General features: G+C 36.9%; 1 protein-coding gene across 2 annotated transcripts in view; it reads right to left on the bottom strand.

Moving 5' to 3' along the window:
* LOC149207666 (trihelix transcription factor GT-1-like) overlaps positions 1-20,815 on the bottom strand; it is a 106,100-nt gene extending 85,285 nt beyond the window's left edge. Inside the window, exon 1 of one of the 2 annotated variants that reach the window (XM_089395824.1) lies at positions 19,880-20,815. In XM_089395824.1, coding sequence (XP_089251950.1) covers positions 19,880-20,414 — 535 coding nt within the window. In that variant the 5' untranslated portion in view covers positions 20,415-20,815. The remainder of the gene's footprint in view (positions 1-19,879) is intronic. The other variant, XM_089395825.1, reaches the window with a different exon arrangement.
* Positions 20,816-21,249: the final 434 nt, after the last annotated feature.

Here is a 21,249-nt window from a genome sequence, read left to right on the forward strand (position 1 = left end):
GAATTCTTTTTACTTTCTTAGATTAGGATCTTCTCTTTCTTATATTATTAGTGTTCTTCTTCATCAATCAACTACCAAATTACCAATGCTGAAACCATAGAGAGACAAGAGACACAAAATATAGGCTATCAACCAGGGCCAAAACCTCTACCACTTGAGAGGAAAACCAGAACAAATTCTTCTTCTTTATAAAGACTTCGATTGACGAATACCAAGACCAAAACCCTTGACCTATTTGCCTCTCCAAGACCAAGTCACATGCCTTTCTTGATGAGATCTGTCATTGAATCAAATTGATGCCTCTTTCCTCCTCCTTTGGTCAATGCAAGTTAAGTTGTTTGCACTTCTGAAATTTCGGTCTCTTTCCACATAACTGTAGTCCGTACTTCTATAGTTTCACACTTGTGAGAAGAGAAAAACAAACTTGGAGATGCCTTCTTTCCTTCGCTATTCTTGAGGACTCTTCTAGGTGAACTCGGCTAGAAATGGAGCTAGTAAGAAGACCCTTTTGGAGACCCTTTCTTGGACTGATATGGTGTTGCAGAAACCCTACTTTTCTGACATATATGTAGAGATATTAGCCCAAAGACAAACACAAACAATTCCGTCGCCCTTTCTTCCTTTTCGTTGATTATAATGCGTTGCTCTCCTTGACTCTTCGCACTCCTAATCGTAGACCATTACCGAATTACTTCTCTGAAATTTTGCCTTCAAATGAAATCCAAACTGCCCTATTTATAGTCGTTGGAGCCTGTAATAAGCCGACTTGAAGAGGGTGAACTGACATGTCTCTTTGTGTAGATTATTTACTCCATCTTGTAGCCGACTTGAACGGGAGGTCTTGTGCTTGCCTTGGAGGGCTTTCATACTTATTAAATGACTCATACAAATGTGTAACATGCCCAAGAAGGGTCCTTCATACATGACATAGACACAAATTGACTTTTATGACTAGATGACAAATCTTAAAGGCTCACAATGGGAGCCGTTACTAAAAATAAAATTCCTTGCTCATGAAACCCGAGACAAGCATTACATAAATAATTTTATTTTTCTTCTTTACATCAATTACATAAAATCACAATTACACATGTCATTACGAAGACTGAACCTAGTTACACTTTTCAACACAGCATTGTCAACATAGCAAGGCCTTCACATTGACAAGCTCTTTCATATACAAGAGCATAATATTGGGAGGTTTTACGTCAGATACCACACTAACTCTACAAGGCACATACCCCATCCGAATGTTCACTAGGTATGTCCTTTTAGGACTATTCTTATCTTAGATTCCCAATCCTCAAAGAATATCAGTCCTCTTCGACTACTCTTGTCTTGGATACTTGTCCAATCCTCAAAGAACGTCAATCCAATTCCTATCTTGGATTTTTCTATCTTCAAGGAAATCATAGATGCTTATCCAATCCTCCATTCTCTCTCCATGGTCTTCACTTAGACTTATGGTTGTTAGTCTTGGTCAAGTGCATGATACATGAAGGACAGAATACAAATGTGATGTTTATCATCACTCCCTCTCAACCAGAGAGCAGATCCTCATTCTCTATTAATTAGGGAATAAATCCTTGCTCCTATTTAGGGATACTTCTTTACTCCCTCTCAAATGTAGAGGAGATTCCTAACTTCCTTTCAATTGGGGAAGTCATAGCCACAAGCCATTTAGCTTGTCTTCATAAATGTATCAGCGATCAGTTCTTCATGGAGATAGTTCCAAGGCTCCCTCTTCCCCATTTATATCTCATCATATTGAGTTTCTTCCTTCCTAGATATTATGGAGCCATTTTCTTCCTTTAATCTTGTGACAAGGTACGGACCATCAACTTTGTACATCACTTTCCTCGCATTATGTTACGCCTTGTCAAACTTCAAGCTTGCCATAGCTCCCTCATGAAAGTGATCTTTGTTGATGAACATTAGGTTATCTTCTTTCACTGCTACCTTTCAATCTCAAGGTGATAATGTGAACACCTTGACTACATCACCTTCCAAGGATTGTCAAAACCATTTACTCAATTCATATATTCTTTCAATGGAGCTCATCACCATCAATTGAACTTACCTCAACTATCATCATGTATTCCTACAGTATCCATCCAAGTAGCAAAACAATTATGTTAACCAAACAACCAATATCAAAATATAAATATCAAACTTACCTTATCTTGAGGGCCCCTTTCATCAAAATATTTGCATACTTGAGTCCATTGAGATCAACATCCTTTCATATAATCCATCTCCACATTATCTAAGAATCCTTCCATACATTCATTTTAATCAGAGTGCCCATGGATCGAACTTGATTACCAAGCTACAATATTTTCCTCGGAGTTGTCATTGTTAACTCCCATTCTTTCTACTAGAGACTATACTTGATGTTGATCAACATTGTTATATGCCATGTAATTTTGTTAGAGTCTTGATCTCCATTCATTCCAAAGTATGTCAAATTTCTTCTTTCAAGCATCATGCAGCCATATGGAAGACTTACCAAGCACATTCATAACTAACTCTTCCTTCATGATTCTTGTAGATATGAACCATGCTCTAGGGAAGAATAACTTCAAATATGCATACCTTTGCCTATAACTTGACCAATAGCATTCCTTCATCCCTTAGAAATATTGTTTCCAAACTAGATGGAATATATACCAATCATAATGTTGCTTCCAAGAATCTTCCATAATGATGATTCTTATAGGATCTTGAGGATCCTTCTTTGCAAAATGACTACCTCTAACATGATGTTAGAAAATGCTTGGATGAACTATAATATGCAATATGGTTCCAAACTTCTCATTCTCTTTAAACTAGATGATCTTTCCCAAAGCAAATTAAACAAGTAGATTCTAATCTTTCTACTATCATGTGCTTCTATCTATGATGCCATGCATTTTACAAAACCAAAACTCTTCTAGAGTAATAATGCATGCTACTATAGTTTCTACTGAATAAAAGAAAGACAAAAATCCATAGAGAACCTAACAAAGATGAGACTTCCTTCAATAATAGATATCCTTGGGATCTTCTCTTTTCGACTTCTTCACAAGTTCTCCCCTTTCCTTAGCTATGTGAGCTTCACTTCTTTCCTTTTCCATAGCTATGTGAGCTTCACTTCATTCCTTCATTTTGTTGTTCACTTTTTTGCTTGGACAATCCCTTTTAAATTGTCCATACTCATTGCATCCAAAGCATTGAATCTTGGAAATGTTTGTCTTCTTCTTGGACTTTCCAAACTTTCCTTTCCTCAACTTCTTGGTTCTTGCAATGAAGGCTTGATATTTTTCTTTTGATTCAGTATTATCCTTTGCCTTGATCCTAGATTCTTCCAAGATGCATTGAACCGATAATTCATCAAAGGGTGTAGTATCTTTCTTTGAGTAGATGCTCGTTCAAAAACTACTCCAATCAGGTGGCAAAGCATTTAATATACAGATAGTCATCTCAAAATCTGTAACAGTTTCCCCAAGCCCTTGCAACTGATCTCTTATTTGTGAGATCTTCATTAGACAGGTGGCCATGTCTTCAGCCTTTGATTTCCTTATTCTATAGTTTTGATTCCTCAAGGAAATCTTTTGACCTTGTGTATGTTGAAGAAAGTGTAACTAGGTTCGGTCTTCATAATGACACATTCCAATGCCAATGATGTAAACTTTATCTAGCAAAAATATTTTGTGAATTTGAGTCATGGGTTTCATGCTCAAAAATGCATTTGTTTTAATAACTCTCATTATGAGCTACAGGATAGGTGATAGGTTTGTGTCATTGACGTAAATGTTTACACTTAAAGATGTACAATGTATGACTCCAAGATCAAGGGCAGAATCATGGTGCAAGACTCCTTCCAAGTCAAGATCAAGGCTAGCAATTAACCCCTCCAAATATCATGTGGAAGATGCAATGTATTTTCGGCATAAATACAAATTTATATTTGAATGTTCACGTTGGCTATATATCATAATCACGTCAGCTTAGAGGATGTTATGTCGGCCTAATGAACAACCTTCATACACTATAAATATAAAGCCTCTCCTCGCCTATTTGGATCATCATGACAAGATCAATTGGGTCTCACTCCATGCGAAGAATTATGTTCAAGAGTGCGAAGTCAGGGAGCCGCAGAAGGAGTTTGTCCTCAACCACAGAGAAGCCTGTCCATAGCCGCAGAAGTATGTCACACGTGCGAGGGTAGGGCATCACTTAATCTGCCCTCATCATCAAGGAAAATTCTCGGTCTTGAGCTCATTTTGATAGGCAGATCCATGCGAAGAAGGGAGACCATTGAAGCGAGGGTTTAGGAGGGCTAGAAGAGCCCTAAACCACTCACACATACGAAGGAGCAGATCTGGGTTAGGGTTGTGTTACAGTCCTTGGATATCTTGTTGATAAGAGCTGGATCTAGACCTAAAGAACTCGGTTATTGGGCTAGAAGAAAGCTACAAGCACAACGAAGGAGAAGAAGACCTTAAAGAGCATTAGGCTCATTCTCATGTGGAAGAAAAGTGTCATCTTCAGGTCTGCAACTAGGAATTCTTTGCAATCCATTCAAGGAAGCAGATCACACTGTTTCAAGGCAGCATTGAGGAGATCCACTAGGCTAGTGGACTATCCTTAGCAAGGAAAGCTTGAAGGACTAAGAGGAGAAGGTAGGAGGAAGCCAGCTCATCCATTCATGGTCATTGATCTGATCCATGGAACAGCAAGTCAAAGAATTGCAGTAGCAGAATGATATAGCCTTGATCTTGGAGTCACATTGGTAAGAAGGGTCTTGTATTGGTCTTGGAAATTTTGTCAAGTGAAGATATCATAAGAAGAATTACCGTGGGTTTTTCCTCTCAAATTTGGAGAGGTTTTTGCCCTGGCTACTGCCTATATCTTGTGTTATTGTTCTTTTATTTATCATGCATGATAGTTGGTTGATGAAGTTAATAATATCTAACATATAAAAGATCTTGTTTGAATAAATCTAAAGGCAAATTTACTTCACAAGCAGTTATCAAGATAGAGAAATCATTAACTTCTCAAGCCCTTGGATTTCTCAACAGTGGAGTACAACTTTACCAACTTGTCATACATAGCCTTTGATGTCTTCAAATCAGCAATAAAGGGAACAAGATGATCTTTAATGGATTCAACAATGATCCTTTGTGCCCTTACTTCTCCCTTCTTGTACTTTGCTAACTCTTGAGTCTTCTCTTTGTCTGGTATAGCTACTTCTCCCAAGACATACTCCATGACTTCATTCTTTGTGAGTGCCAAGTCAATCCTCTTCTTCCATGCTAGGAAGTTTGTTGATCCAATGAGCTTGTTGCTTTCCTTGCAAAATGTAGCCATGTTATCTGTAGATTGGGAAAAAAGAAAATAATATACTACTTACTTGCCAACCAAGAGTCCTCCTTCTTGATGATGTCTCCAACTATCTTGATGTTTTTCAAGACCTCCAAGGAGACTTCAAATATGTCCTAGAAAGATGTCTTCTAAGATGTCTTCAAACAACTTCAAAGAGTGAATGATGATATCAAGATCCCTTGATGCTTCCTCTTCTTCAAGATGATGCACTAGAGAATCTTCAACAAATACTTGTCCTTCCTTCCTTTAATGAGACCTTGATGATGAGGTCTTCTTCAACAAAAACTTGATGTGGAAATCCTCCTTCTAGATCAATAGGTCTTCTTCTTTCCTTGTGTTCTTCTACAAATGATTCCCCATGACAAGCAAACTCTTCTTTGTGTTCTTTCAGCTGCCTTCCCTTGTTCACCTTAGCTCTGATACTATGTTGGAGAATGCAATATGGCAGTTTATTAATTCAATTTCTCCGTAACCTTAATCATTGTTTGTGAACTTTATTTATCTTCTTGTGTTTCTTTATTAGATCTTCATCAAACAATTATCAAGTACAAAAATAGTAAAGACAATGGACACAGAAATCAGGCTCCAAGCCAGGGCAAAACCCAAAAAATCTCTTCTCTTCTTATAAAATCTACTTCAAATGAGAAAACCAAGACTCAAACCTCAAGACCAAATCCTCCTCCAGCACCAAGCTAGCCCTCAAGAAGCACTTCCAATTAGGTCAAAGTCCAACCAAGTCAACAAGAGTCAAACTCTTCCAAAACTGCACCAAACTAAGAACTTTGGCCACTAGCTTCAATATTTTGGACCTGCAGTAGGTCTGCAACTTCGGCCCCTGCAGCATCTCAAATTCTTCACACATGTGGAGAGAAAAATAGGCAAACCTTGTTTAAAAACTCAATTTTCCTTCCTTCTTGCTTCAGCTTCTTTTCTCCTTGCTTTTCTTGAATTTCGCACTCCAGATAGAACTTCTTGATTGCAAATCAAACTTGTGCCAAATGAGGTCGAGCAGCTTCTATTTATACTCATTTGTGGAGGTTGAATAGCCCTCTCAGGGCCAACTTGTCTCTGGCAAGGTCGCATTGTGCTAGGAGGCTTATTTTGATTATCTTGACTCAAAATAAATTCTTTTACATGGTACAACTTGTCCAAATGGGTCTTATATACATGACATTGACTCTCTTGACTCATGACAATAAATCTTATGACACGACAAACCTTAGAAGCATAAAGGACATGCTTTACCTAGAAGACTAATAAAAAAGAAGCATGAAACCCATGCTCTAAAATAATATTTTTTCTTTCTTCTCTTACTTATTACATAAGATACACATATTGACATCAGTACAACGACAATTATGAAGACCAAAACTAGTTACATCTTCCAACATTTTCAACACTATGGGGAGTGTCTAATGGGGAAATATCATGAAGAACCATTCCTTGTACTCCACAACAAACATGGAACAGTTGAACAAAAAGATGGCTATCATGGAGATGGCTTGTTGCATGCTCCACTCCAAAAAGATGAGGTTTTCAATCTAGTGGGAGGGAGTTGCTTGCGTAGCCCATATCATCAATTGGATCTCTACTCATGTTGTTAAAGGTATGATTGTATTTGAGAAATGGTTTAGAAACAAATCCTCTATTTCCAATTTCAAAATTTTGGATCTCATGCATATGCCCCTGCTCCTAGTGGAAGGCGAGCAATAAAACATATCAACATCTTCAAAATCCTTCTCCACTCCATTTGGCTACAATGAAGCTTTGCAAGGATAATGCTACCACCTCTATAATCCCACCACTCACGATGTGGCAGAATATTTAGAGGCTACTTTTTAAAGAGGCTTATACTCACGGTCCACCATTACTTCTTTCAAAAAATTCATCAAATGTTTCTCAACAAGCTTCCATGAATCATGGTTCTTCTCATCACTCTAGAAGTCCTCTTTTATATGACTCCTACCATTTCTTATTGGACCCTTCTACATTAGAGTCTGGCACTATTCCTCTTCCTACTTGTACGATTACTATCCTAAGTACTCCTACAATATCTAAGTAGACTTGTGGCTGGTTAGGACTTTGTTGATGACACCCCCAACATTCCTATTGTAAAAGTCTCTTCACTTCTTCAAGATATTCTTATCAGTGATTCATTTAGTCCTCATCATGCAAATGTGAATACTCCCACCAATTCCACTCCATTATTCAATGATAAAGATGACTTCCCATCGACATCAATTTCTCTTCCTTTAGGTGAGCCAAGAGGCCTATGCCTAAGTGCACTCTCTTCGAGTCTTCAAAATCAATGATATAGTTGAGTTTCTTTCAAGTCCTTTTAATCATTATTAAAGTTTCCATCTCCACCTCTAATGTTAATATTCCTATAAAGTTCAAGGAGTTTTCCACCAAAATCACTCTAGAGCATGACTTTTGTCATCAACAATCCTCAAGGACTCTTGAGCAAGTGATATGGAGTTTAGGGGCACAGTTCATGTTGATGTTTGTAGCTCGAGCAAGTACTTTTGCATAGGCCTAAATGTCTAGGTGTACAGAAGTCGCCCATTGTCTCCTTAAAACACTTGCTCAAGTGTGAGCGAGCTGCGATTGTAACTTAGCCTAAGTTAGACTTAGAAAAAGCACATAATTGCTATGATGGTTTATTAAGCTAAAGTAAACTTAGGAGAAGTAATACAAATTACTTTAGTGATTATGTTTTAATCTCAACCCTTGATCTCAAGTGAGGTGAGATCTATTCTCAACTATCAATCACTTTGGAGATTAGGGTTAGGGATTTAGCTCAATGTAAAGTTATAAAAGCAAGGCTAAGAAGAAGGAAAAAGCACAATACGATGGCACAAGATTGAGAGAGGTTTCTTAGTGAGTGTGTTGGGTCCTAGGAAGGGCAGCAAGGAGATCCAGATCAACCAAGGAGGGTTTTGACCAACCAACTCAGATCCAGTGTTGTATATTCCTCAGATGGGCCATTTTCCCATGAACAGAGCCCAAGTCAATCAAAGCTTAATTACGAACTCAAATTGGGCAGAATTTGTGTCATTTTTATGACTGAGATTGGTATTGTCTACTTCCCAATGATTATTTAAATTAGTAGAACATTTTTCTGCTAGGAATTTAAGTGTCAGGTGCTAGGATTAAAAAAATCTAACATGGTATCAGAGCTAAAACTTTTAAGGGTACCGATCTCTTAATCAAAGGTGCTGAGTTCAGACTAGATAGTTAGGGCCAAGTTTAGCTGCAATCGTATGAGACAGAAATTTTTTGAAAGGGGGTGAAGTAAATCAGCCAAATGGTTGTATCCCTTAAGCGAAATTTTTTAAGGTAGAAAGTCCTTTCTTTTGGTTGAGTTGGAGAAAGACAAAACAAAACAAAAAACATGAGGGGCCAATTTTTTTTAGGGGCAAATTTAAAATAAAATAAAATAAAAGTGATAGAGCAGTCATTGAGTGGCCGACAAACACTAGCCCACCTAACCGTCGAGGTAACCAACAAGGTCGATCAGCTGCAGAGCGCAATGGAAAATCAAGTGGTGGTGCAAGCAGACCAGGCAACACAAGGTCAATGCAACAACACATTCAACCAATTACCATCATCCAACAAAGAAACAGAAGCTGGCATAGCTAGCAGGGGGAGGCCATGAAGCAGTGAGAACTGCACATGATCGATTTTGGGGGCACAGATAGTCGTCGGCCAAGACAACGGTCGATGGTCGCAGACCGCAAGGGCCGGGCCAACAAGAGCAGCACATGGGAGCATGTAGAGGCAGTTGTAAGAAAAGATCAACTTCCAGATAAAATGTACAAGGCCAATTGGGAGTGCAACACTGGCTCGACAATGGACTCAGGCCAACCATTTGCGTGAGGAGAAGGCAATGATTCAGTGGTAAAGCAGGTCAGATGCATACAGGTCGAAGACTACGGATGCAAGCAAAGAAGTGCATCTAGGGGTGAGCAAGAGTCAAACCATGCAAGGGACAATAACGGGGCTAGTCACTAATGCCAAGGCACATTTACGATGTCAAGGTGAATTGAGTGGGTAAGTCAAGTCACAAGCACAGGGAACAAGCTACCAAGTTACGACGGTCCATTCACCACAAGAAAAGACAAGTACAACCAACTGACAAAGCGAACTGCAGTTGTCAAGGTCAAGTAGGCTAGTTGAAGTAGTAAGGAAATAGAGTCGAGCCACCGACAGCCAGAGAACAAACCAACGGCCAGAGAACAAGCCGCCAGCTAGAAAGACTCTATGATTGACGAAGGCCAACTTTTGGAGGGAGAGAGGGATATTGTACCAATCAAGGCATGGTAGAAGTTTTCAATTGATTTTCAGATGGCATCAACCAATCTGAAGTGCAAGGACAAGTAGGATGGGGCCTCTAACTTCAGCCCATAGAAGGAGACGATATTGTTGGTTCCCAAGGAGAACAGCCTATGGGAGTTTGCAACCACCAAGGTTATAGCTCCTTCAAATGCTATAGCTCTAGCAGCTCATGAGTTGAAAGATGCGAAGGTCAGACATATCATCATAGATGGTGTTAAGGATCAAATAATCCCTCACATAATGAAAGGATAGTGCCTTTGAGATGTGGACCACTTTGATGAGCTTATGTCAGAGCAACAATCAAAATTGGAAAATGGTGTTGAGGGAGAAGCTCAAGAACACCAAGATGACTAACTCAGACACCATGGTGCCATACCTCACAAGGATTCAAAAAGTTTGAGATGAGCTCAGAGTTGTTGGGATAGCCTTGTTAGATGATGAGCTTGTAAGGACAGCCTTCAATGGGTTCTCAAAACCTTGAGCTCCCTTTATAACAGACATTCTAGCAAGAAATCATCTACCAAATTGGAACAAACTGTGCGATGACTTCACCTAGAAGGAGCTCTCGAAGAAATCCTTGTCTAGAGGACAACAGAAGAGTGGGGATGATGAAAACCTTGCTCTTTCTAGTCGAGCAATGAGGAGCAAAGGTTTGAGTAGCAGGAGTGAGGAGTCAACCTCACAATCGAAAAAGAAGAAGGGCTTGACTAAGGTCAAGTGTTTCACCTATCATATGATGGAACACTATGCCTCAGAATGTCCAAAGAGGAAGAAAAGGGGAAAGGACATAGTACATACAACCAGTTGTAGTTGCGTCAACAGAAGTTCAAGAGGAGTTTATAAGTAAGTTCGAGACAAAAATCATACTTATATCCTACCTTATGTCAAGAACATTACTAGTGAGTGTGCGAGTGTGTGGCTACTAGATAGTGGAGCCACAAGGCATATAACAAGAGCACGAGATCAGTTCAACAACCTAACCGAGTGGGACTCAAAACTGAACGTGGAGTTTGATGATGATGCTAAACATGCAGTTAAAGGAGTTGGAACAGTGATATTCCAACTTGAGTCAAGACGCGGGATGGACGTGAAGGACATGTTGTAGGTGTCAAAACTCGAGTGGAGTTTGCTCTCAATCTCCATGATGGAGAAGAAGGTGTTCTATGTTGCTTTCAAAAATGGGAAGGCACTAATTACACCAAGCAAATCTAGCTTTGATGAGGGAAATGTCTTTGGAGTTAGAGAGAGCAACATGTATAGGCTAAAGGGCCAGTCTATACGAGCAAATGCACGAAGTAGAGCAGTGATAGGGAACAAGGAACAAGTAGCTCCGAAGGTTGAGCAACTTAGAGGAAGTTAGCCTTCAGGTTCAAGAGGGCAGTGGCAGTCGACAAATTCCCCAAGTCTATCAAGAAGGTCACTTGGTACAAGATGAACTTTGAAGATGTTCGGGAGCAATAGGCTTCTAAGGACCAAGCTAAGGATAGTTGGATTTCAAGGATGTTTCTAGATGAGAGGGCAGGAAAGGCTTCCAATTTAAAGGGAGCATCCAAAGCAACATATGCAAGATCGAAGTCAGTTGCAAGTTGCAAAAGCACCTCCCTCGCTAAGAGGGAGTGTTGATGTGTGTAGCTTGGGCAAGTACTTCTACACAGGCCTAAATGTCTAGGCATGCAAAAGTCGCCCACTGTCTCCTTAGAACACTTGCTCAAGTGTGAGCGAGATGTTATTGTAACTTAGCCTAAGTTAGACTTAGGAAAAGCACATAATTATTATGTTGGCTTATTGAACTAAAGTAAACTTAGGAAAAGCAAAAGAAAATTACTTTAGTGACTATGTTTTAATCTAAACCCTTGATCTCAATGAGGCAAGATCTAATCTCGACCATTAATCACTTTGGAGATTAAAGTTAGCGATTTAGCATAATTAAAAGTTATCAAAAGTAAGGCTAGGGAGAAGGAGAAGACACAATACAGTAGCACAAGATTGAGAGAGGCTTCTCAGGGAGTATGTTGGGTCTGAGGAAAGGGCAGCAAGGAGATCCAAATCAACAAAGGAGGGTTGATCAACTGGATCAAATCCAATGCTGTATATTCCTCAACTGGGCCATTTTCCCAGGAAAGGAGCCCAAGTAAGTTCAGAGCTTTATGAAGAACTCAAATTGGGCAGAATTTGTGTGTCATTTTCATGATTAAGATTGGTATTCTTTGCTTTCTATTGATTCATTTTTTTTAGGAACCTAGTTGTGCATTTAAATCAGTAGATCAATTCTTGTAGGAATTTAAGTGTCAAGTACTAGGTTTGCAAAAATCTAACAATTCCCTTGTTAAGAATTGGGGGGATAAGGTAAATCCTATGATGCAATGCTTTCTCTCTCTAACACTTGTTTAGAGTAAGGGGAGTGTTGAAATTATAGTTTTAATCTTCACAAGTGGCTCCAACGCACTCATATGTATCATTAATATATTTGTAGTCATGGGTAAGGGCATCCTTTGATCATTTATTCTCATTTATTGTAAAGGGAATTGCTAAGGTCGACCCTGAGGGTTAGCTCAATTGATCGAGTCCCCATCGTTAAAGAACCTTTTCTATTGAGAGGTTGTGGGTTCAATTATCTCAACACTCTAGGGTTCAATCTCTATGGTTGAGCTAGCATGAAGTCATCCCTTCGAATGGATCTACAATATTCAATGGGCATAGCAGTCACCAATCTCCAGAGTCCATAAACCACATAGAAGAAAAAAAGGAATTGTTAATGTCAACCTATCAAACTTGTTCATGTAGGCTCATTAGCCCCTCTCAAGGATGGTGCCATACTTGAGTCATTCATAAACCAAAAACTCTCATTTGTATTTCATCATCTTGTGATCTTATTGATCTCTCGTATAAAGTGTTTTATGCCTATCAGAACCTATATCTTTGCCATTCTCTTGTGATTGTCATTTCTTTCATTTATGAGCACTTGTGCATCTCTTGTGTAGCACACTTGTGCTTGGATATTTTTCTCTCTCTAATGCAAAAAGGTTATTTCTCTCAAGCACACTTATGAATGCATTATTGTCGAATTTAGGTGTCATTAAATCCATTCAATTCTCCTATTATCACTTGTGAATCTCAATAAACATTAATGGGTGGCTTTAACTATGACACTCTAGAAGAATTGAGACAATTAATGCAAGAACCTGATTATGTGAAATTAATCAGATTATAACTTTAAACCCTAATAGATAAGAGAACCCAATTGATTAATGAATTACCAAGGGTAATAGACTTAGCCACCTCATATCTTATGCACATTTCATAGAGTGAACATTGATAGAGCGAATGGTGTTGTTTGAGTCTGTTACTCTACGATGTCAATCATCCAAACATAATAAGGAGCACAAAGTTTAAAGTACATGTTACTATGCATGTGAACCCCATTTATAGAGTAACTCTACAATTACTAGAGAAATTTCATGGTTGCGATTTAAAAAATAATGTGTCATTAAAGTCATAGAAGATTAGAACATTAAGAAAATTATATGGTTCTGATTTAAACAATGTGTCATTAATGTCGTAGAATGTTAAAAAAAATACAAAAAATTATTAAAAAATGTGTTATTACAAGTCGGAACATAACAAAAAGAAACAAAAAATAATAATAATAATAATAATGTGTCATTACAAGTCGTAGAACATAAAACAATTTATTTGGTTATGATTTAAACAATGTGTCATTACAAGTCGTAGAACATAAAACAATTTATTTGGTTGTGATTTAAACAATGTGTCATTACCAGTCATAAGACATAAAGTAAACAAGTGTAATATGCAGCTTGGATATTTTTCTCTCTCTAATGCAAAAAGGTTATTTCTCTCAAGCAGATTTATGAATGCATTATTGTAGAATTTAGGTGTCATTATATCCATTCAATTCTCCAATTATCACTTGTGAATCCCAACAGACGTTAATGGGTGACTTTAACTATGACACTCTAGAAGAATTGAGACAATTAATGCAAGAACCTGATTATGTGAAATTAATCAGGTTATAACTTTAAACCCTAAGAGATAAGAGAACCCAATTGATTAATGAATTAGCAAGGGTAATAGACTTAGCCACCTCATATCTTATGCACATTTCATAGAGCAAACATTGATAGAGCGATGGTGTTGTTTGAGTCGGTTACTCTGGCAATCATCCAAACATAATAGGGAGCACAAAGTTTAAAGTACATGTTACTATGCATGTGAACCCCATTTATAGAGTAACTCTATAATTACTAGAGAAATTTCATGGTTGCGTTTTAAACAATGTGTCATTTAAAAAAATTATGTGTCATTAAAGTCATAGAAATTTAGAACATTAAAAAAAATTATATGGTTGTGATTTAAACAATGTGTCATTAAAGTCGCAGAACATTAAAAAAATTATTAATAAATGTGTTATTACAAGTTATAATATATAAAATTAAAAATAAAAAAGTGTAATTACAAGTTATAGAACATAAAACAATTTATTTGGTTGTGATTTAAACAATGTGTCATTACAAGTCATAAAGCATAAAATAAACGAGTGTAATATGCAGCGTTGCTACTTAGTACTTGCGTTTTATGCAAAAGGTAGAGAACACTGTAATTTAGTTATATTAAGTGCATGATTTAAGCACCACAACCTTGGTGGAGAGGGAATCAAATTGCTAATAATCTATTGGTACATGATAACATAATTTTATGAAAAAATGGTCGGCAACAATTAAATAATTAAACTAATAAAAAGATATTATGATTAATAAAGTATATTAATGGAAAAAGGTAAAAAAAAACATTGTTATTAGAAAGAATACAACAATTAATAGAAAGCAAGCAAGGAATGATTATAGGTTAATAGATATTTATTGTTAAAAATAAGTATGATAATGAATAGAAAGAAAATATTTATTATGGAAAAATTCATATATCAAAAAAAATTTTGGATAATTAATTTATGAGGACACTTGGCAATTAGATCATTATTAGAAGAAAAAAACATTGTTATTAAAAAGAATACAACAAGTGTCCATGGGGTCTTGGATAGACGGTGATCGGGTGCTCTATTAAGGCACTCCTTTATGTGAAGCTACCGATTCAATTCCCTGCCCCGATCGGGGTGATATATTGGACATGATGAAGATGTAGTCTCACCAAGATTAGATCGTTATTAGAAGAAAAAAACATTGTTATTAAAAAGAATACAACAAGTGTCCATGGGGTCTTGGATAGACGGTGATCGTTGCTCTATTAAGGCACTCCTTTATGTGAAGCTACCGATTCAATTCGCTGCCCCGATCAGGGTGATATATTGGACATGATGAAGATGTAGTCTCACCAAGCTTACCAAAAAAAAAATACAACAATTAATAGAAAGCAAGAAAGGAACGATTATAGGTTAATAAGTATTTATTGTTAAAAAAAAGTATGATAATGAATGGAAAGAAAATATTAATTATGGAAAAATCCATATATTTAAAAAAAAATGGATAATTAATTTACGAGGACACTTGGCAATTAAAGATTTTTTTTTTTTTTTTTTTTTTAAACAATTTTTAATTCTAACAAAAAAATTCTAAACCACATAAAATTAGTCATCCACCAATCAAAAATTCAAAATTCAAAAATTTTAATTTTAAAAATTAATTTTCAATTTCTTAAAAAAAACTATATTTAATTTTACCAAAACTTTATTAAACTTTGCAAATAGTTTTAAAAATTTGCAAATTAATTAAGAGTCAAAACATTTTGACCCAAACTAATAACAATATACTCTACCTATCATTACAAGTTGTAGAACATAATATTTAATAATAATAATCATAATATCAGAACTTTCAATGCTTATAATTTTGCGTTTAAGTTTATTGAATTTTGTCTCCAACATGAACAATGCTTTTAAATGGCTGAATATTTTGCTTTGTTTATGCTTCCTAAACAAGAACATAAACAATATTTTTCCTTGTTTACGCTTCTTAAACAAGAAGATAAACAATAATGATGTAACACGAGGAGAAAAAAGCTCAAAGGACTTTGAAAATAAAAAGAACCAAACAGTCCATTAACGTAATTAAAGGTAAATATCCTGCCCATTTAACCTTCACTCAATCCCACACTTCGAGCCTATGTTTTATGCAATCTCACCACTCAATAGGACATAAGAAATTTGCAATCCTAAAACATCAAATACGTCTTACCAAGGTTTCGATATTTATAACATGCATGAATTTCAAGTTTGGAAAGATTTAAAAAATAGACCAGAGCATTAAATGATGTTTGCAATGGTCATTGGATTAAAGCCGTTCAATGAACATGCATGACCCGATATTTGAATAAAAGTTAACATTTATATATCCTGCAATAAAGCAAAAGCTCTCTTTTGTGCAATGTGCAATTTTGGCATTGTGATATATTCCTAACCTATATATCTAACCTAAAAAGGAAATCCCACACCTGAACTCTAGTTTAGAACAGTAATAGACTAATTATTCTACGACTTTGTAATTTTGAAGACTTTCTAATTCAATGAACTTTGGGAAAAATATCTCTCCTCTATCCATCGATATCTTTCTACTTTTTGCGGAATGTAGTTTCATGTAGTTTCTTTAGGTTTAAAGCAAAAACAAAACTGTTTATCTTTGACACGCTTGTTATCTCAGTGATTATGTATGGTTGTGAGGTCTAGGGATGTAATATTTATAGGGAAACTTGGAAGAAAATCAAGCAAAACTAGGATAATAAACAATCTCAAAATTAAAGGCAATACACCCTACCTTATTCTTCTTTTTAAAGGTTGGTCTCTCACCTATGGTAAGAGTATGATAAGGTACCTACTATACATGTATATCTTGGCTAACAAGAAAAAAGAGAGGCTAGCTATCACAACTTCAAATAGTGAAAGTCATTCAAAGCTAATGAGAGGGTGGACTAGAGATGCATCTTTCCAAGCTCTTTTATTAGGGGTAGTAAAAGAGGATGCCCCCTTTTGAAAATATCAACACTATTAACAATATTATCATAACTAACTTTAAAGAAAAACTATGCTGCTACTAGAAAATTGAGAATAAGAAAAGAATGTGTCTAAACGTTCTACGATTTGGACTTTTTCAGGCAATCTCACTAAAATTCTGTTGTATAAGAATTGCTGTAATTGCAAATTCTTGTTACTCAATTTGCATTTGTTATTGCAAAAACGGATTTAGTGCCCTCAAAAACTCCCACTGCACCTATATTGTGTAATCTCAACAACTGAAATCTGTGATTCTAGCAATTCATAACCGAATTTGAGCAAAAAAGGTCAGAATTATATGACCGTAAAAGGTCAAAATCATAGCACATTTATGATTTAAACAAGCTATAAGAAAATGTTTGTTTACAACATGGGGGCTTCACTCGGGAGCAATACCATACCACGTGCATTCATATTGAGGGGAAAATGACATAATAGATTGGGGGATATATAGGGGTTAAAGGATTTTTCTATTGGCAGGTATAAAAAATAGAGCTCAAAGTTTATAAAAAATATAAAAGGGTATAAAAAATGTTAATGAAGAAATGGATTACCTACAGTGTTTAGTGAAAGTAAGGGTTTTTATATTGGGAAGGTATATTGGATTCATATTGGTAGGGGATTAAATAATGTGATTTTTAGAGGTATTTTCCAATATGCAGTCAAATTAGGGGTATTGTTTAGTATGCCATGAACGCATGTGATAGGGGTATTGTTTAGTATGCCATGAACGCATGTGATATGTCAGAGGTTCATTGAGTGAAGCCCCCATGGTTTACAACAAAGAGACCATTGATCCCAAGTTAAAAGATTGAAATTATCTCTCTATTCTTGCCAGCATTAAGAGGAAAATAAATATTGCAAAAATAAAAACAAACTCCCATGACCTTCGTACTGAAATTAGGATGTACAAAAGACTTGCAACATCCTAGGAAGCGAGAATATATATTTTCAATTCTAACAAAGTAGGAGATGAAAAACATTTTCTCGACAGAATGCACATCTTACATGAAGATTTGATCTTGTTTTCAAAACATTTGTAACACCACTGATATTTATAATGTGTTAACACATAAAAACGAAAGTAAACTCAGTAATATTATTCACAATTTTTTTTTATCTTAGAAGCAACAAAATTAACTCTTATTTGTTAAGTTCCCATACCAATGTTGATCTCAATGGACAGTAACATCATTGTCATCACCAGTTGACAGTAACATTTCCCTGATTGTACATGTCATTTGTTTGCTTGCTTGCTTTATATGTCTTTTAAGACCTTACTTCGCCTATAGGACCTCTTCGCTGAGAACGAAAATTAAGGGCTGAATTTAACTAACCATATTTTAATCAGCAAATTGATAAGAGGTGTTGAGTTTTTAAGATCTCAATTCTGTGATTGAACATTTCAGTTATGAAATTTCCTAATTCACCTTGGTTTTCCTGGGATAGAATACCTTGGAGAGAATTATGATTTATGAATGCAAATATCACTCCTCGTAGGCATTAAACACGCCCTCTATTATTGGTCCTCTAAGACATCTTCCCAATTGGTTGCTACAGTTCCACAAAAACTTTGGCCTTCGTAACTGTTTCTTCTACAGTTGCACATATGCACATAAGCATTGGCAGAAACATCAAATGAACACATGATTCGTCCTCCAAAATATTAACCATGTGTATTTTCATATCTATCTTTGAAATTCTTTTGAGCTACCTTTTCTAGAAGAAGTAATCCAAATTAACTTTGAGGAGAACAACTAAAAGTAACCAAAGAGTACAAATACTTCGAGCTAGATTTCAACGAAAAACTAAATTAAAATATATGCACAAGGAAAAGACTCCAGGGAAGTGGAAATCTCTTTTCTAGACTAAAATAGACGCTGGTCAATGGAGATAAGGGACTCCAAGTCTCAAGATGCAGCATTCCCTCTTGCAAACCCTCATTGCACTGGTGCTCTTGTATGACTGCAAAGTTTGGGGCCCAAGTATACCCAAAACCGCACGGAAGCAGCTAGAATGGATACAAAAACACCTAATAATGAACTGGACAGCCTAAAAGTGAAAATGTACAAGGAGCTCTTTGTGGAATCAGGATTGTACCCGAACCCAATAGAGTTGGGGACACTTAGAAAACTGATTTTATATAGGAAGAAAAGGACAGCTATGAACATTAAGAGGTTTCCGGCTAATATTTCCCAAGAGAGTTGAAAAGTTGGAAGAAATCATGGGACCTCCAGCGTAGAATTTGAATTAGGCACTGGAGCATAGAAAAGAACAGTCGCCTGACCAATAAAAAAGAACTCAAAAACCATATCCAAGCATGCTACAGCAACGGTAAATGGAAGAAAAATGCCGATAAAAAATAACAATACTACATATGAAACTTCAACAAGCAGGGAAAAATCAAAATTCAAGACTAACTGAAAACACATTATGGTATTAAAAACATGTAATGGTTCAACTAAAGCCAGCTTCCATGGGCCACGGTATGAAACAGGAATATGGGAGCAAGAATAGTGGGAAGAGAGGTTGTGTGGGATATGTGGGAACAGCGAAATGGAGACAGACCAATATTTCCTTCTTCATTGCAAAACCTACACGCACAATAGAATAAAGGCCAAAAGCTGCACTGACAATTGGGAAACAGCATTCCAAGAGGACGAAATAGGGGCCACTGCAAGGCTAGTATCTGCAGGCAATCCTTAATTTTATGATATTTTTGTATTGTAACCAGGAACTGGCCACCACAGTTTCCTTATTGATCTTCATTGATGTTTTCAGTCATTTAAGGTATTGGGGGTTACATGCATGATTTCTTTTGTTCATTTCTTGTTTTTTAGTGCTCAGTTTACAAGTCATACAAGTTGTAACCACTTTTTTGTCCCATATGCCCTATGGTCTCGTTGGAAATTTCAATGAAAATCTATCTATCTCCCTATATAATCAAAAACAAGAGTCAAAACTAATCAAAATTCAGATGGTACATGTTAGTTTTTTAAGATGTTGTTTCTATGGAGCATCACAGTTCTGAAATTTCCTGGTTCCAGAGTTAGAGCTAAAAATATGTATGTACGAGAACTATTACTACAAATATTTGTGTCTTGTTTTCTGATGTGTTCGTAGGTTGAGCAAGCAGAAAGAGTTTTACAATACCTTTGGGCGAAAAATGAATGTAAGTGTCCATCTTTGCAGCAGCTGCGGCCGGAGGCGTCTTGTATGCCGCATTCTTGGCTCTCTCCCTCAGTAATTCCTCTAAATCCTTGTAACACGACATCTTCGCAGATCCGCCGCCCCGGTCCTGATGCTTTACCTTCTTGTACTCTTTCAACAAGTTCCGCCATTTATCAGTGCACATAGTAGGCGACCTATCAAACCCTCGTTCCCTCATTTTCAGCGAAATTTGCTCCCAGAGATGCTTGTTCGACTTAGAAGTATTAAACAGGCTATCCATCTCACGCCTCAAGGCAATAAGAGCTTTGATTTCCTCCTGAACCCACGTCTCGGCCCTCTTTTTCGGGGCCTTCACCTCATGATCCTCCCCGCTGCTGTCCGCCAAAATCATCTGCGTCTGCTGCTGGGCCGCCGAGTGCATCGTGGGCGGCTGCAAGCCGTTCGTCACAACCTCCATAATTATGTCCCTCTCCTCTCCGTCTTCCTCTATTTGCCTGTGATTATCCAATAAATACATAGAATCTTCGCAATCCCTGACTCCAGGGCGCGCTTGAACGTAGGTTTTTTTAAGGGTTAATGAGAACAAAACCTGCAGAAACAAAATTCAATGGCGCAGACCCTAAGGCGCACCAAAATGACCGAATAAAGCCCCGCCTCTGGAGGGTTTGTTGGACCAAGAACCTGGATCTTCCTGGCTTCAAATTTGGCCGCCATTGAGGAAGCCGAAATCCATACACGGATGGTTCAACGAATTTAACTGAAATTCGTCTATCGCCATGGCCAATTCAAATACCTTTGGTCGAATGAAATGCACGGCAGAAGATGATGAGTACTACTCTGTGTGCTTTGCTTTACAATTCCCATCACTTCTCAGACCACTGACTACCAAATATCTCCCCTCCCTTAACGAAACGGATATTAACTGCATTTATTTATTCATCTAAAAGCTAAAACTTAACGGAACTGACGCCTAGAGACGGCGCCGTTTTCCCGTCTCATTGGTGCATAAATTTTCAATCCCGTTGTCGACGGACTGTTGCTGACGTCATCTTGTTGCCCTTCCCTAACTTAAATTTTGGGGTATCTCAATAGGAAGATCCTCTACTCGGAGAGTATCTCTTCCGAGGAGGATGACACCATCCATGAACTTCTTGGGTATGAATGTGTTTATACTGTATTTGGGAGGATGATTATGTGGCGTTAAATATGTCTATTATATACTTAGATTATTAACGAAAATTTAAAATTATATTTTTATTTTAAATTATGATATTGGAAAAATGAATTTCTCTTTTGTCTTTGTCTTTTTCAAATTTAAATTTAAAGATATTTCATTTCCATAATAAATTTTC

The sequence above is a fragment of the Pinus tabuliformis genome, chromosome 1_2, assembly GCF_031772625.1.
Source record: "Pinus tabuliformis cultivar Carrire ecotype Pingquan chromosome 1_2, CPIR1, whole genome shotgun sequence".
In the NCBI taxonomy this organism is placed as follows: Eukaryota; Viridiplantae; Streptophyta; class Pinopsida; order Pinales; family Pinaceae; genus Pinus; species Pinus tabuliformis.